Here is a 16,839-nt window from a genome sequence, read left to right as displayed (position 1 = left end):
AATGAGATTTGTGCATTTGGACCTGCTGCGGATTTCTTCCTAAAATTTGTCCTTTGCCAAATTTGGAGCCTTGAATTTGCTTGGGCTGAAGGCAATTGTCTAGAGTAAAGCAGTAATGCCATAGTGAGTCCAAAAATGCCCCTTTCTAAGGTGCTTTCTTTCAAAAGGCAACTGGACAAGAAAGTCCAGTTTTCATTTGAAAGAAAGCACTTTTGGGACAACCGTGACCTGGATGACTGAGAATCTCCATAGACATTTGTCCCTCTCTAGGTTCAAGAAAGAGAAACAGAGCTGCAGTTTTATAGCAGAAACTGAGTGACTGGCTGGTACTTTTGGTATCATTCTTTCTCCCTTCCCCCCCCCCTCTCTTCCCAATCCCCAAACAGTATTGCATTAAAATAGGCTTATCTTTAAAGAAACAAAAGGAAGAACAAATTCTTGATTTAAAATCCCCATGGGCACTTTTCAAGATAAAATGGTACACAGCTTTCCGGCAACATTGTGGGTGCTAATAGTCTGTGCCAACCTTCAGTTCACAGTATGCATGTCTGTCATTTCAGATGTGAAACTCTGAGAAAATCAAGCTCATCCAGTTGTTTATGGACCAACTGTGAGTCCTCCTTTTGGTTACACTGCCTTAGTCTGATGTCACGTTCTATATCTCTACTTTAAAAAAACCAGGCATTTCAGACATGAAATAGCTTTATTTTCATATAAATAGCAGGAAAAGAGTGGCTGGGCTTGGGATCCACGATACTTGTAATGAGTAAAATAATAATGTTATATACTGTGTAGGCAGTGCTTGTAAGAAAGCGAAGAGAACAATTTTAAATACATAGTAGGAGCAAGTTTCATTAAATGCAGGAGGACCTCTGAGTAAAACATGTCTAAGATTGCACTGTTACACTCCATTTTTTTGTGATAACACTAATTACTTAAACATACTTATATTTACTATTCATCCCAAGAAATTGTCCCAATCAGAGGATAACTGGGGTTCAGGTACTTAGACACATACATTATTTAGATTTTTTTAAAAAAACTTATGTGAGAAGAAAGCAGCTCTAGGTCATACAAATCTTTTCTCTTAAATGCAAATGAAATTTCACCATTCTCTCCATTAGCAGACATCTCTTATTGGTAATTTGTATTCTTTTCTTTTGTTCACATCCATAATGAATGCCGAGCACAGGCAGAACCTGAGCTTTGAGATGCTTTCACTTTTGTCTTCCTCTCCAAAGCTACAGAGATCAAAAGGACATAAATTGGCATTCAATATACCAAATGACTCTTGCTTTTTTTTTTAATTATGTAACTTAAAAAATAATCAATTTTGGTAGACAAGTAGATTTAAATTCTGCAAAGCAAAACACCAACTACCCTGTTTCCCCGAAAATAAGGGTCTTATATTAATTTTTGCTCCAAAAGGCGCATTAGGGCTTATTTTCTGGTTACGTCTTATTTTTGGGAAAATGCGGTACTAAATGCATCCATCTGGCTGACAATCTTAACTGGGGCTTATTTTGGGAGTAGGGCTTATATTACGAGCATCCTGAAAAATCATGGTAGGGTTTATTTTCCGGTTGGGTCTTATTTTTGGAGAAACAGGGCATGTCCTCATTGTGTTTTCTCCGGTCATAAATCTTTCTCTATTTAATGTTCCAAGCTGCTATGCTTTATCAGAAGTGTTCCTTTGGGAAATTATAAGATGTCCTGCTTCGTATAGTTTTCTATTTCTCAAGCGGAAAACTCTTTTTTTTCCCCTTCCTCCTGTCTTATTTTACCCGTTTCAGAGGTCTCATCAAAATGGATACCTGCTTTTAGCTACCTAATGCCTTTCTGATTTTGTTTTTGTTTCTTATTGACAGGCTCAAAGATGCCAAGTTTTGATTTGTTAGATTGTACTTTTCTTCAGTGCCTCTCTACACTTGTACTGTAGTTACCAGCCTGCTCATTCTAAGAAAATAGTCAACTACCTAAAAGATGTATAACTTGATTTAGGTAGAGCAGTTTCCAAAGGCAGAAGCATGGAACAACGCTATGTGTGGAAGTCTCCTAGGTATAGGGTGGGAATAGTTGTGAGGTTTGGAGTGGGAATGTTTTTTCTCAGCTAGTTTTATCATGTTCCTTTTTTTATATTGGTAGTATTCATCTGTTGTGAATTTACATATTTAAGTGAAGTTCTGCATATAATAAAATTAGTGTCTTTAGCACAGCTGTAATAATTTGAGGAACAATAAGTGGGGAAGTGAAAATCCTCAGACAAAAGTTTCTTTTTGTCATGAATTGTTGCTCCCCCTTCTTCATTTAAGAGAGAGAGAGTGTGTCTCTGTGTGAGAGAGAATGATTTGTGTCTGTGAAGGTTAGAAGAGGCTGACTGTGCTGGAACTGACTGCAGTGCCTTTTTGATTATTCATGGACAGTAATAGAAGGCACTTAAAAAGAACAATGAAATTGCTTATTTTTTTGTGATGGGCCATCTGTTGAATTGTTTTGTGTAACAATCGCACAATAGTATCTATGTCATATCATTCTATTTTCAACAGCAGCTGATGATGTATACTTGGCCACTTGTCCTATTTTCTAAAAGTCCCATGACCATTTAAAGTCACCTCTCTGAACCTTTTCTGGAAAGGTAATAGAAATGTAGAGCAGCTGGTGTCTATTTTCTTTCCTGATCTTCTGGCAGGTCTATGTATTTGTATGTGTTTCAAACTAGGGCTTTTTTAAATCTTAAATCTCTTCTTTCCCAAATGGAGTTTTAGAATGGAAGTTAACCAGAATTGTTTAGCAATCTGGAATAAAGACTTGTCTTGAGAAAAGATTGCTACATACTCCCTGCTTATTATTTTCCGTCCCACCCACATTTTTTCTTCAAGTGGCAACATAGAATCTTTTGCCTTTGAACCAACAAACCTCTCTTCTGACTAAAAACAAGACAGAAAAAAAAAAAGCCCTCAAAGCAAATTGGATGCAGCTTTGTCAATTCTACAAGTCAAGATCTGCTTTTGACAATAATAGTATTGTCTTCTTCAGGTCACAGATATTGCTGATGCTATGATTCTCAAACAGCTTTTTGAAAACCTGTTCCAAAATGGTGTCATCGTTGTAGCCACATCAAACAGGCCACCAGAAGGTAATAATGAATAATATGCTGATCCTGGCTTTTTCAATGAAAGTACGGTTAAGATATCTTAAATTGACTGTATGTGTGATCTGTTTCTGGTTAACACATGTCTCTTTTACCATGTTTGTACTTTTAAGTGTTATTTTAAGATGTTAGATGTTAACTCTATGTCATACATGATGTACTTTTGTGGTTTCTATTAAAAGTCATAAAAATAAATGATATTAATGTGCATTGAGCGGGATCTAAAGTAGTCAGTTATAGATAGAAGAACTGCACTCTCAGAAAGACATTTTCTGTTAGCACAGTTCTCCTTTTCTGAATGAAAGTCCCTTCAGTTCCTGGAGTAATCAAGGGTAGATTCAACTACTCTTTCCTTAAAGCATTCAAGAACCAATTGTCCTTTGAAACAAAAAGGTAAGAAATAGAAGTAGCAGGGCATAGTAGTTAGAGCAGGGGTCTGCAACCTTAAACACTCAAAGAGCCTTTTGGACCCGTTTCCCACAAGAAAAAACCACCAGGAGCCACAAAACCTGGGTAGGCGTGGCCAACTCCACATCACTCACTCCCACCCAGTCACATGACCCCCTAGCCATGCCTACCCAGCTGATCATTAGGGCAGAGAACCGGTTGATAAAAAAACACCGGGAACCACAAACCCCTCTCTCTCTCTCTCTCTCTCTCTCTCTCTCTCTCTCTCTCTCTCTCTCTCTCCCCCCTTATCTTTCTATGTCTCTCTTTCTCCCCCCCTCTGTATCTCTCTCTCCCTCTCTGTATCTTCCTGTCTCTCTCCCCCCTCTCCCCACCCTCTGTATCTCTCTCTCTCTGTATTTATGTCTCTCTCTCCATCTCTCACCCCCCCCCCCCCGGCCAGGGCTGAAATGCTCCTGGTTCGGACCGGCTCGGGCGAGTAAGTAGCGATGGCGGCGGGCAGTTTGGAGAACCGGTAGCAAAAATCCCTTCCCCCCCAGCCTCCAGCTTGCTTACCTTCGCACGCCTGCCTTGCTTCGCTTGCTATAATCCCTGCAATCGATTGCATCAGCAAGCAACTGAATCTCCCTGCCTGCAGTCAAGCTCATCGGTGAGCAGCTCTTTCTGCCTGCCTGCCTGCCTGCCTGCCTGTAAGTTTTTTCCCCTTTGGGAGCTTTAAAAAAAAATAGGGTTTTTTTTTAGTTGTTCGTTTTTTTAGACCTAGCCATTTAAAGTTTAGGAAGTTTTAAATTTAGCTGCTTTTATATAAAAATAAAATAAAATAATATTTGTGCAGCTTTCTGAGATTTTGTGTGTTTCTGTAGTGTTTCACTCTAACTGCACAAACAGACAAAATCTCACAAAGCTGTATGTGGAATTTTGTGTGTGAAAGTTGGTTTTTGGGGCTTTTTGTGGCTGTGTGAGGTTCCTGCTTGTTGCAGGGGCCATTTTGGGTCTAGCACAGCTGCTTTTACAATGTGGGTGAGCCAGATGTATTGTGTTGTGTGTGTGTAAAGTGTGAAAGTTGTTTTTTTGGGGGCTTTTTGTGGCCGTGTGAGGATCCTGCTTGTTGCAAGGGCCATTTTGGGTCTAGCACAGCTGCTTTTACATTGTGAGTGAGCCAGTTGTGTTGTGTTGTGTTTTTTAGGTTAAAAAAAGGGCAACGAAGTGACGTCGACTTGGCCACGCCCACCTGACCAAGCCATGCCCACCCAGTCACGTGACCACCAAGCCCCACCCACTAATTAAGCCATGCCCACAGAACCGGTAGCAAAAAAATGTAGATTTCACCCCTGCCCCCCGCCCTCTCCCCCCGTATCTCTCGGATTTCCAAGGCCAGGCGAGCAGTGCTGGGGAGGGGAGGGCAAGGAGCGGGGCCAGCCAGTGATGGGACGGAGCAGCAGCAGAGGGCCCAAAGAGCTGCATGTGGCTCCGGAGCTGCAGGTTGCCGACACTCGAGTTAGAGGAAGAACAGAGTTATTGGTATGTAGCTTTTCCCTGTAGACTAGTCATAAGCACTCCTCATTCAGCACCGTTATAACTTCAAACTGTAGTTGAATGAAGGGGAAGGAAAGCGTGTATTGCCCTTAACTCCTTAAAAGACATATAATTAATATAAAATAGGAAAAAGTAAATTATGCTAGTAAAATAGTACAGGGAATGCAAAGTATTATAGAATATTTAATCTGAAGTCAATAATATTTATTCCACAGCAAGTACACAGAAAGACACAAAATGTGTGGGTATTTATATATTTAGATATGTTTTGTAAGTTGCCTCCGATCACAGCTATAAGCTGCTTGGGCCATTCACAATAATAGCCAGTGAGAATGCAAGAGGAAATAATAACAGAATCCATTCTACACTTAAAGACTTAACTTAAACACTTAAACACTTACATTTTGTATTTTTCTCATTCAGGATTATGCTTTCAACAGTGTAGTCCACTTCAGTTCATGAAAGATTATACCATAATATATAGTTTAGTGTTTAAGATGAAGTAAAACTATCACCTTAAAGTAGTACTCTGTTTGCTGATGGCAAACCCATCATGGGAATGGGAATGGAACCCATGTCCTTTCAAATTTTATTAAAATACTATTTCCAGCATACAGATAATTGAACTACTCATTCAACTACAGTTTGAAGTTATAACGGTGCTGAATGAGGAGTGGTTATGACCAGTCCTCAAAGTTCCAGCCATCCCAGAACCCCTGCAGTCACGTGATTGCAAGTTGGATGCTTGGCAATCAGCTGTCACGATGGTTGCAGCATCATGTAGTCACATGACCACATCTGTGACCACCCTGCCCACTTCACACAAGCAAAGTCAATGATCCCCACAATCCTGGGGATCTCATACCTTGTAGGATGCACTGGCCTGCACTGTCATGCTAGTGTGGCTGGCCTGTTATGCTTGTGCAGTGCTGTAGCACCCACCTGTGCCCACTTCTTCACCTGGAAGTAGCCATCTCTGTTCATGCTGCACTGACCATTTGCATACCATCCTATGCCCGGCAACTGTGATACCCTCTCACCTGGCCATGCCTGTACTATGGCCTGCACTTAACTGCCTGCTCATCTGCTCGAAAGCCACTCTGGAATTGTGACTTCTGCTAGCTTTCCCATTGATTTTTCTCATTGGAAGCCAGCAAGAAGTTGCTAGGAGATCCTCTGTTAATAACCATGATCTTGCTTAACAATGACAATGAAGAGTGCTAGGATTGCTTTCGCTAAGTGATGGGGATATGTGATGTCACACTTTACAATTGCATTGCTTAGCGGTGGAAATTCTGATTCCAGTTACCATTGTTAAGTGAGGACCACCTGTATCTCAGTTTTGACCTTGCTGATTTGGGTTGTTGAAATCTGAAGGGTTTGCCACCGAACAAGAGCTAAGCCAACTACTAGTGCTAAATATATTTGTAAGTCAACAGCTGCTATGCATCACTGGTTGGAATGAAAACCCTAGTGGCCAAACAGATTTTATAAAGTATGTTATTATGCTTGATTTTTTTTTTTTTAGCCTATATAGTTTTACTATCTTAATTAGATCTATTTCAAAATCTTAGAAATATTTGTATTTACATTTTATGTTTCAAATTTGTATGCCATTCTTAAAAACATAGTTTAGTAATTGAGTCCAGTCATTAAAAATAAAATGATGTGTTATCTTCATCAAACTGAATTATAACATGTGTGTAATTATACACATTGAATTGTGCTTTGAACATAAACAAGAATCATAATAGTTGCTGAAGAATTGGCATACAGTAATGTGACCCTAGTGTTTCATTTCTGCCAAGTGACAGTGCTGCTCTTTTCTGTCTATATGCTACTAAACTCGTGTGTGAAACTGTGCATCACATGGCAAAACTTATTCAACCCAGATACCTCAAAGGGGCTTGCGTCCAAAATCTGTGGACCCATGACTCCTGTGGAATTGAAATTTGATAAATTAAAAAAACATTTTATGACATAAAACTACCATTAAGAATTTTATGACATAATGCAAAAGTCATAAAACATTTCCCGTAGTCGACTCCTGGTGCTTGACTGCGCTCTACAGTTCAACACGGTCTACTTTCAAGGCAGACTCATCTTTGAAATATCTCCTTAAATTTTGAAGAATTTTTCCAGTATATTAGCAGCTCTGTCATTGTGGAAGGCATTGAGGAATCTGGTGTCTCTGAAATGATGACCCAATGGGTCACGGGTTGTCTAATAACAGCTAAACCTGTTACGCTCTAATGAATGCAGCCCTAGGGTACACATTCATAAGTTTTGCTCTTGATTTCTGAGGACATAAATGCAAAACCAGTCGAAAGGTTCAGATTTTATTTATTTATTTATATCTCGTTTTTATTATTTTTACAATTGATTAGCCAAATGATGATAGTGAAGAGTGTCAAAGAATACTCTTGAAAACCTGAAGATGTAAAACATAGAAATGGAGTCAGGAAACACCTGAAAATTGCAAACGTGGGTGAGAAGCAAAGGCTGACCATCAGTGACTTCAAGAGTTTTCTTCCCTGCCATTATTATTCCTTCCTAGCACTCATTATTCCTTCTGTCTTCCCTGAAGTCATGTTTATAAAGGCTTGATATTAGAAAAGCATCAGAATTGCATACTTAAATGTCAAAAACACAAAAGAGACATAAAGATCCTCCAAATTCCCTAATTATTTTTCTTGGGATCACAGAAGGTTACTAATAAATTAAAATTATTTTCAGTATCAATACTGAACTATTGAAACTACTGTCTTTTCCAACTACTTGTACACACACAAAGAAGAATTTAAATGTAGTATTCAACCCTAAACAATCCTCTCTGTGAACTGTATTTAGAGCTGGATTATAAAATATCCTTTTATATGTTATGTTGCCCTGTAAACGAATAGATTATAAGCAAAAAGATGAGGATCTAATCTGCCTACAGCTGTTCCTGGTATCTAAAGCTTTTATATAGAGACAGCCTGTCCCAAATAATGTATCAAATCTGGTAGGTGATGATATCTGGATGCTTAATTGATTCAAATTTAGGATATATTCCAAAATTTTGGAATGTGGTTTCTATTCCAGAAATCCATATGGCTATCAAATCTCTGAGAATACAAGTTGTCCTTGATTTAAGACTGGTGGCTTAGTGACACTTCAGAGTTACGATGGACCTCCCTGGGGACCCAGTTCCAAAGTTCCAACAGTGGTCCCTCCCTCCGAGTCACATGATCACATGTTGGGTGCTCAACCGTCAGCCCGTGTTTAATGGCCATTTCCAGCGTCCCATGAACATGTGATTGCAATTCACAACAGTTTTGCTGAAAATCAGCATTTATTTCAAGTTTTCAGCAAAACTGGCCCATAATGAACAATGGGTTGACTTTATGACCACAGTATTTGCTTAATGACCATCACAAAAAAGGTAATAAAATCAGGTTGGTGATGTGGTTGAGCCACGTTATAATCATCATGCCTAACGACCATGATGGGTAGACTCCATTTTCCAGTGCGCTGCTCCTACAATCCATGGCTGGGTTTATTCCTCAAGTCTTGACAGCAACTGAGTGAAAACTTTCTCTCTTCGTGCTCCAACCATGCCCACTTGACCTCTGACACTCCAGTCTTTTTCACTCAATCGCTGACAAGTCTGGTATGTTTCTTTGTGCTCGGTTTTCATCCAGAATTAATCCCTTTTTTGGTTGCTTTTCGAGAGAAATTTGGTTATTTTTGATTAGTTGCATTTTCGAGAAGAGAGCGGAGGATTTCGGCCAGCTGCTGAGGTGCGCGTGATGGGTCTGGGACTCCAGGCAGTCCTGTGCCTCTCCACACATCGTGTGTAGCAGCCTCCGGACTCTGTCCCCTTGGGGAGGATTCATATTTGGCAATTTAGCCGCCGGTGTTGGTGCTGGGCTGCCAGTCCGCTGGGCTGCCCACCCACACCTTTATCATCGCTCTCATGTAGGTGGCGACTCCGGAGTCCCTGCACCAGTGGTGGGTTCCTCCCGGTTCGGTCCGGTTTGGCCAAGCTGGTAGCGGTGACGATATGATGTCACCGAACCGGTTCTCCCCCACCCCACCCCCCCACCCACATTATTTTTACCTTTTATTTGGTCCCACCCCCAATCTATTGCTGCCTCCTGAGTCCCAGCTGATGACTAGAGGGAAAAAAACTGTTTAAACTCTTGCCACGGGGCTTCAAAGGGCCGTCCTACAGCTGATCAGTGTTAAAAGCAAACAAATTAGTCGGGTCGTAAGTGCGAGGACTGGTCGTAAGTGTGAGGACCTTCCAGAAATGACTCTGACCAGCTAGCCACACCCACCTAGTCACATGACCTCCAAGCCACACCCACAAAATAAGCCACGCCCACAGAACCGGTAGTAAAAAAAATTAGAACCCACCCCTGCCCTGCACGGTGTCTGTGCAAACTCTGAGGTTTGTGTCAGCTTCGCGGCATGGAGGAGGCTGTTAGCCTTGCGCCTGGTCCGAGAGGCTGAAGATTTTCCTGCCTTCATCGTCACGGCCACCATTTTGTCTCCGATCGCGGCTGCCATTTTGCAGTCATCAGCGTGGCCGCCATTTTGTGAGTCTCGGCGACGCTCCGGAACAGAGGAACAGGCAGAGACAGCGATGCATTTTGGCTCAATTTCAGTCGGCGCCTTGAGGGGCTTTATTCCTGCTTTATTGTGGGCCGCTGCACGTAGCACCTTGTCTGGATGGCTTGCCTCCCTAGTGCTCCAAGTTTGCAGTTCCTGGTGGGAGAAGGGCTTTGTGTGTCATAGAAGTGATTGTAACTTTGGGGGACCCTCAGTCCCACTTCTACGCTCCTATCACCCATAGGAACCCTGCCCTTTGGTCTGCCTTGTTCCAATGGCGGACTCATCCTTGTCATCAGACCTGGAACAGGAGGCCAGCCCACCAAAGCCCTCTAAACAACATAAGACTATGTCAGGGCAGCGTTCTGCTTCGTCCAACCATATGCCCCGCCAGCCTAAAGCCTCGTCTGGCTTAGACAAAGATGCGCTACGTCATCACAAGGTGAGGGAACGCCAATATAACAAAGTCAAACAGGCTGTCTCAAAGTCTCTTGGACTGGGACCACAGACCTTGCAGCTTGCCCCTCCCCTACCAGAGACCACGGCTACAGGGTCCCTTCTGCCAGCTGCCTCATCGACCAGTTCGTTGGCGGATGATGTCGAGGGCTCCGGTCAACCACTTGGTCTTTCAAAAGGGGTCTCCCTTTCCATGCCGGATGTCTCGGCTGTGGGATTGTCTGCGCCTCAGGCTCCCCAACGGAAGCAGCCAGAGGTCACATTTACCCCAACTGCTGGAGGGCTCCACGCAGCGGAGGGTCTCCTGCCGGGGAACCAGTTGGACTTCCAATTCCTGTTGTCTACTGCCTTATCGTCTTTATTGGCGGCTGGCATTCAGCAGGCGACCCAGATGCCTTTTCAATCCTTACCTGTACAACCCCCGAGAGCGCATTCTCCTTCACGCAAGGAGTTTGCTTCTTCCATAGATTCTGAACACAGGGAAGAATTCCCTGAGGACATAGAGTTCTCAATAGACTTGCTGCCGGACACCCTGGCCTTTACCGGACTTTTTAGACTGTCACTATTCGAGTCGCTATTACACAAGGCCAAGTTGACAACCAACCTCGGGGCGAGTGACGCGTTGCCCAGCATGACCCAGGCGGTGACGAAACCTCATGATTCTCTGTTTAAGCTGTCTAAGCCAGATAAGGAATTCATTCCTTGACCCCAACTATTCTCCGAGGTGATTCAAAATCCGTGGAATCAGTCTGGTTCCTTGACAGGGCCCAGCAGTCAAGACAAGAGGTTATATTGCACAGCCCCTGAACTGGAGGATCTCTTAATGTTGCCATCTGTGGACGCCCCGGTCGCGAGTCTGTCCTCTGCGTCGGTTATTTCCAAGGACTCTTTGGATGGACTCAAAGCTGAGGACAGGAGAGCTGAACTCGCCTTTCGGAAGACGCATCAAGCAGTGTCCTGGGCGATCAAGACCACGACGGCTACATCGTTTTTCAATAGGGCGTCGCTAATATGGTTGAGGCAATTACAGGAGAGACTTCCCCCTGAGGAAACCAGATTACACCAAGATATCAACAAAATAGTAGCCGCCACCGAATATTCAGCGGACGCCTCCTTGAAGTCGGCCAAATTTGCCTCATGCGCACTGGCCTCCACGGTCACATTGCAACGGCTCTTCTGGCTTCACAGTTGGAAGGCTGACGTTAAGGCCAAGTGGAAGCTAACTGCGGCACCGTACAAGGCCCCCGACCTTTTTGGAGCCGCGCTGGCTCATTGAGGACAAGGACAAGCGGAAAATCCTCCCATCCTCATACCGCAGACCGGAATGCCGTTACACTCCATTCTCGCAGTGGCAGCCCTTTCGCTCTTCCTCAGGGCCCGGGGGGTCCTTTTCCCAACGACCATTCTTTTAAGGGGGAGACCGTTTCTCAGACAGGCAACACTTCCGCGATCGTGGCAGACCCCAATCCTCTGCCAAGCGCCCATTCCGAGGGTCCAGCTACAAGTCCTTTTGCGGGGGCAAGTGACTCCCGGTCGTCGGATTCCATCGGCGATCGTCTCCATATCTTTCACCGCCAGTGGGAGCAGTCGACTTTGGACACGTGGGTTTGTCGCACCGTTACTCACAGCCTCTCCATCGAATTCACCGGCTGCCCTCCAAGTCGCTTCTTACGTTGCCCGGTTCCGGTTTTGCCCGACAGGAAACTTCTAATGGCCAACGAGATTTGCCATCTCTTGGACATTAGGGCCATAGAACCGGTACCCTCGGATCAGCATGGGACCGGCTTCTATTCTGTTCTGTTTTTGGTCCCCAAAAACTCGGGGGGCTGGAGGGGGATTCTAAACCTGAAATAGCTAAATATGCTATCACAGATTCAAAATGCATTCCCTTCGATCGATCCTCGGCAGTGTGAGAGAGGGAGACCTCTTACAGTCAGTGGATATCAGGGAAGCATACTTATACGTCCCAATTCATCCTTCTCACCGGAAGTATCTGAGTTTCGAGCATGCGGGCGACCATTTTCAATACTGTGCCATGCCCTTCAGGCTCTCCTTGGCCCCCAGGACCTTCACCAAATTGATGTCGGTGGTGGCAGCAACACTCAGGTCTATCCCAGTGCAGGTCTTATGTTACCTCGACAACATCCTGGTCCTGTCGTCCTCCCTGACCCAGGCAACAGGTGACATGGAGCTAGTAATCAGTGCCTTCCAGAAGCACAGATTCTCGATCAGTCGGGACAAGAGCCATTTAGTTCCTTCCACCCATCTTCTTCACCTTGGGGTGGTGATAGTCTCAGCCAAGGGACAGGTGTTCTTGTCGCCGGACAGAGTCCAGAGTCTCAACGAAATGGTGAATCAAGTGCTTGCTCAGAGATCTGTTCCCTTGTTGCTCCTGTCACAGCTGCTGGGGAAGATGTTGTCATGTTTGCCATCATCCTCTGGGCTTGCAGACAGACTCGCCCATTGCAGTGGTTCCTCCTTCCATTTCAGCGGATGGGACGCAGCAACTCAACACACAGGGTGACCTTACCTCCACAGATTTGCCTCTCGCTTCGCTGGTGGACCTCACCAGCCCTGCTGCTGGGGTGTTACTTTCTAGAGCCAGACCGACTGGTACTGACTTCCGACGCCAGCCTTCATGGCTGGGGCGCGCACCTTCTCAATCAGGTAGTGCAGGGCCATGGTCTCCAGCCGAATGACGGAACAGCATAAACTTACTAGAGCTGAGGGCGATTCGGCTAGCTCTTCATCAATTTTGTCCTGTCTTGGAAGGACATCATGTATTAATCCTCATGGTCAATATATCGGCCAAGGTGCATGTGAACCAGGAGGGGGGCATGCGGTCCCGGTCATTGATTCTAGAGGTGGAGAGGTTGTTGAGTTGGGCGGAACGTTACACTCTTTCAATCAAAGCAGACCACATTTCCGGCGTCATCAACGTTCGTGCGGACTGGCTCAGCAGGGAGCAGATCGACCCTGTGGAATGGCAGCTTCACCCTCTTTTGTTTCGGGAACTCATTCAGGACTGTTCAGGACTCCAGTCATTGACATGTTCGCCAGCCAGTTAAACTCTCAACTTCCTCGGTTCGTGTCTCGTTATCCGAACCCGTTGGTGGAGGACTGCAATACCCTTTGCTGTTGTTGGCCCCCAGGCCTGCTGTATGCGATCCCCCCGATTCCCCTCATCCCGAAAGTCATTCAAAAGTTGCTTATCGAAAAGGCTGAAGTACTTCTGGTGGCTTCCAATTGGCCACACCGTCCGTGGTTCACCGATCTTGTGGCGCTCTCTGTTGCTCGTACTTGGGTGATTACTCCACATCGAATCGCTCTGTGCCAGGGGGCCATATGCCATCCAGAGCCACAGTGGCTCCAGTTGGCCATCTGGCACTTGAGAGGGTCATCCTGAGGAGGGACCGCCTTTTGGACAAGGTGATTGGGACTATCCAGGCTTCTAGTTGGCCGTCAACATCCTGCATTTACGAAGCTTCTTGGAAGGCGTTCTGCGCCTGGTGCTCCAAGCACCATGTCGACCCTACATCAGCTGATGTCCCAGACATCCTCGAATTTCTCCAGGCTGGTCTGAACAGGGGTTTGGCTCTCTCCACCTTGCGAAGACAAACCGCTGCTTTGTCCACCATTCTCATGTGCTCACCTTATCAATCATTGTCACACCATCCTTGGATTCGGGGGTTCCTCCATGGCGCCACGAATTTACGCCTGCCTACAGTTCATCGATACCTGTCCTGGGATCTCCCACTGGTCCTTCAAGCGCTCACGTTGCCACCATTTGAGCCATTGGGATCCGTCGCTCTCAAGTTCCTGTCATTCAAGGTTGCCTTCCTCCTGGCCATTACATCGGCCAGGAGGGTTTCGGAGCTCACAGCTTTATCCATCAGGAAGGACCTCTGCATATTTCATACCAACAGAGTGGTCCTCAGATTGGACCCTATGTTCACGCCCAAGGTGAACTCCTGGTTTCACTGGGCCCAGGAGCTCATCTTGCCGGACTTTTGCCTGTCTCCTTGTCACCAACGTGAGGCACACTGGCACACGCTGGATGTGCGGCGTGCTCTTCGGCGTTAAATTCGTCGTACAGCTTCCTTCAGATGGACCGAGGCCCTTCTGGTCTCATTCCATCCAGCCTCCATTGGTCAGAAGGTTTCCGCCTCCACGGTGGGGCGGTGGATTAAGGCCTGCATTTCGACAGCGTATGAACTCAAAGCCAAGCCCCTACTGGGCAGGATTCTGCCACATTCCACCCGTAGCACAGCTACCATGGCTGCTTGGGCTACTCAGGCCTCTGTCTCGGATATCTTTGTGCTGCCACATGGTCGTCTATTTCGACCTTTATTCGTCATTACAAGATAGACGCTTACGTCTCGGCCGAGGCTTCGTTTGGGCGGAGGGTGTTGCAGTGTGTACATGTGGACCTGGATTCTGGGAACAGTCTGCCTCCCGCCCAGGAGGTTTGGGTTTGGGTATATCCCAGCCATGGATTGTAGGAGCAGCGCACTGGAAAACGGACGTTGTCTTACCTGAACGTCCCTTTTCTGGGCGCTGCGACTACAATCCATTCCCTCCCTTTCGGCCTCCTGCTCCGAACCTGGGGTGACCTGGGTGTCTGTTGTTGCTGTTTATCTGTGAAGCATCTCGTACCTTAGGTGGACCGCTCCTTCGTGACAAAGACTGGAGTGTCAGAGGTCAAGTGGGTGTGGTTGAAGCACGAAGAAAGAAAGTTTTCACTCAGTTCCTGTCAAGACTTGAAGAATAAACCCAGCCATGGATTGTAGTCGCAGCACCCAGAAAAGGGATGTTCAGGTAAGACAATGTCCATTCTGGTCATAAGTAGAGGACTACCTGCAGTAAGTAGCTGTGTAATTTCCCTTTTTTGTTTTTTTTATTTTTATTGGCCAGTTTGAATTACTTGTATTTTTCTGTGGGATTGCAGATAAGACTTACAAAGTGTATTTTATATTTTATTATTACCTGTTCGAATTTGCCTTTTTGGCATATTTATTCTTATAGTAATGTTTGGTCTTTGGGATGTTTGGCTGGAAAAGTTAATTTATACGTCCTGTATGTGGATGCTGGCTGCATCTGTAATAGGAGCCTGGTCATTTTGTCTCCATCCAAGGCATGGGTAGAGACAGATGCCTTGGATGGAGACAGAATTACCAGATTTGCTTTCTGAATGCCAAAGATTGTGCTATTACAGTACAATGGTACATGCCATTTTAATTATTTATTTGTTTGTAGCATTTTTGCAAAAAAAAAATGCTACAAAATAAGGCAATGATAAGAATGTACAGTAAATACAATTACATTTTCTGTTTTTAAGGAAAATTTACTGTGTACTTTGTGGAAACAATAACTTTTATTTTCTTGTATGTGACAGTATCTCCCTATCCGTCTCTGATACATTTATAGTATTAGTAATTGTATTGAAGTTGATATAATGCTTCTGTTAATTATATCATTTTTAGATTGGAGTGAAATTAACAATTTATTTTATCTCTTTTTGGTCCTTCAGCATAAGCAATATAATAATAGAGAATTTTAGGAAAAGGACATAGCAAAGGTAATACAATATGTTTTCTTTCAGATCTCTATAAAAATGGGCTCCAGAGAGTTAACTTTGTGCCATTTATTGCTGTACTAAAGGTAATAAATATATTTTTAAATAATTATTTTTTAAAAAGTTATTAAGCATTAGGGAAGATCTTATTGTGTTTTCTGTTTGATAAGGGGCGTGCATAAGTGCACCAATGTGCCTACCATCCCTGTCCTAATATTCCTTTTTACTTACTCTTTTCATGTATTCAAATTATGTTTATACTTTTACCTATTATCTTATATATGCTTGACAAAATAAATAAATAAATAAAAATAAAATATATATGCAAGCATGAAAAACCCAGAAGAAGGAATAAAAAGTAAAATATAGATGAATAAACGAGGAGCTATAAGAGATAAAATTTTCAAGTATAACTTTACTAGTAAAAAAATTGAATGTATTATATTACTTTGGCAGAGTAAAAATCACTATTAAACTTTAATATGATAAAATGAACAAAAATGAATATCAAGAATTGTGTATGTATGAATCATAATTTCAATCCCATTTTACTAAATATCTTCTCTTTTTGATTTCTTGTAAAATGAAAATATAAATTCTATACATTGAGAAACTCACATTTTTTTATGTGGTATAAATCTGTGTATTACTTTTAAAAGGGGACGTTAATTTAGACATCAATGTGTATTTCCATAATTTAATAAGTCATTATTCCTTTGATGGGATCAGATGATCTTTCTGATAAAAATAATATAATACCCTTGAAGCATTTATTTTTGTTAACATGGCATTTTTCAATTTTTTTTTTTGCTGGAGAACTAACTTTTTAAAAATTACTATAGTGAATATAGTTCCTTAAATCCATGTTTTCTTGTTAAATGCAAAAGAAACTAGGGGGAAATAATTTATATAACTCTGGGGTTGGTTTGATGCATGGCTAGATGGCGGCTTCCCAAATTTCATTGGCTATTTCTATGTTTAAAAAGACTACCAGGAATGAGAAGGGGAAATTTACATCAGAACAGGTACAGATAGTCCTCAACTTACAACCATTCGTTTTAGTGACCATTACGACCATTGCAGCTTCCCCATGGTCATGTGATCAAAATCTGGAAGC

General features: G+C 43.6%; 1 protein-coding gene across 2 annotated transcripts in view; it reads left to right on the top strand.

Moving 5' to 3' along the window:
- The window catches only part of AFG1L (AFG1 like ATPase), a 70,886-nt gene that overhangs the window by 20,518 nt on the left and 33,529 nt on the right, over positions 1-16,839 (top strand). The window contains exons 6-7 of one of the 2 annotated variants that reach the window (XM_070953532.1): positions 3,037-3,136; positions 15,750-15,808. The exons of the other annotated variant lie outside the window; for it this stretch is intronic. Coding sequence (XP_070809633.1) covers positions 3,037-3,136; positions 15,750-15,808 — 159 coding nt within the window. The remainder of the gene's footprint in view (positions 1-3,036; positions 3,137-15,749; positions 15,809-16,839) is intronic. 2 annotated transcript variants of the gene reach the window in all.

Source organism: Pituophis catenifer, unplaced genomic scaffold (genome assembly GCF_029215685.1).
Source record: "Pituophis catenifer annectens isolate HBS135680 unplaced genomic scaffold, rPitCat1.0.hap2 SCAF_1, whole genome shotgun sequence".
Lineage (NCBI taxonomy): Eukaryota > Metazoa > Chordata > Lepidosauria > Squamata > Colubridae > Pituophis > Pituophis catenifer.
The sequence above is the reverse complement of the archived record's forward strand: the minus strand, read 5'-3'. Positions and strand labels throughout refer to the sequence as shown.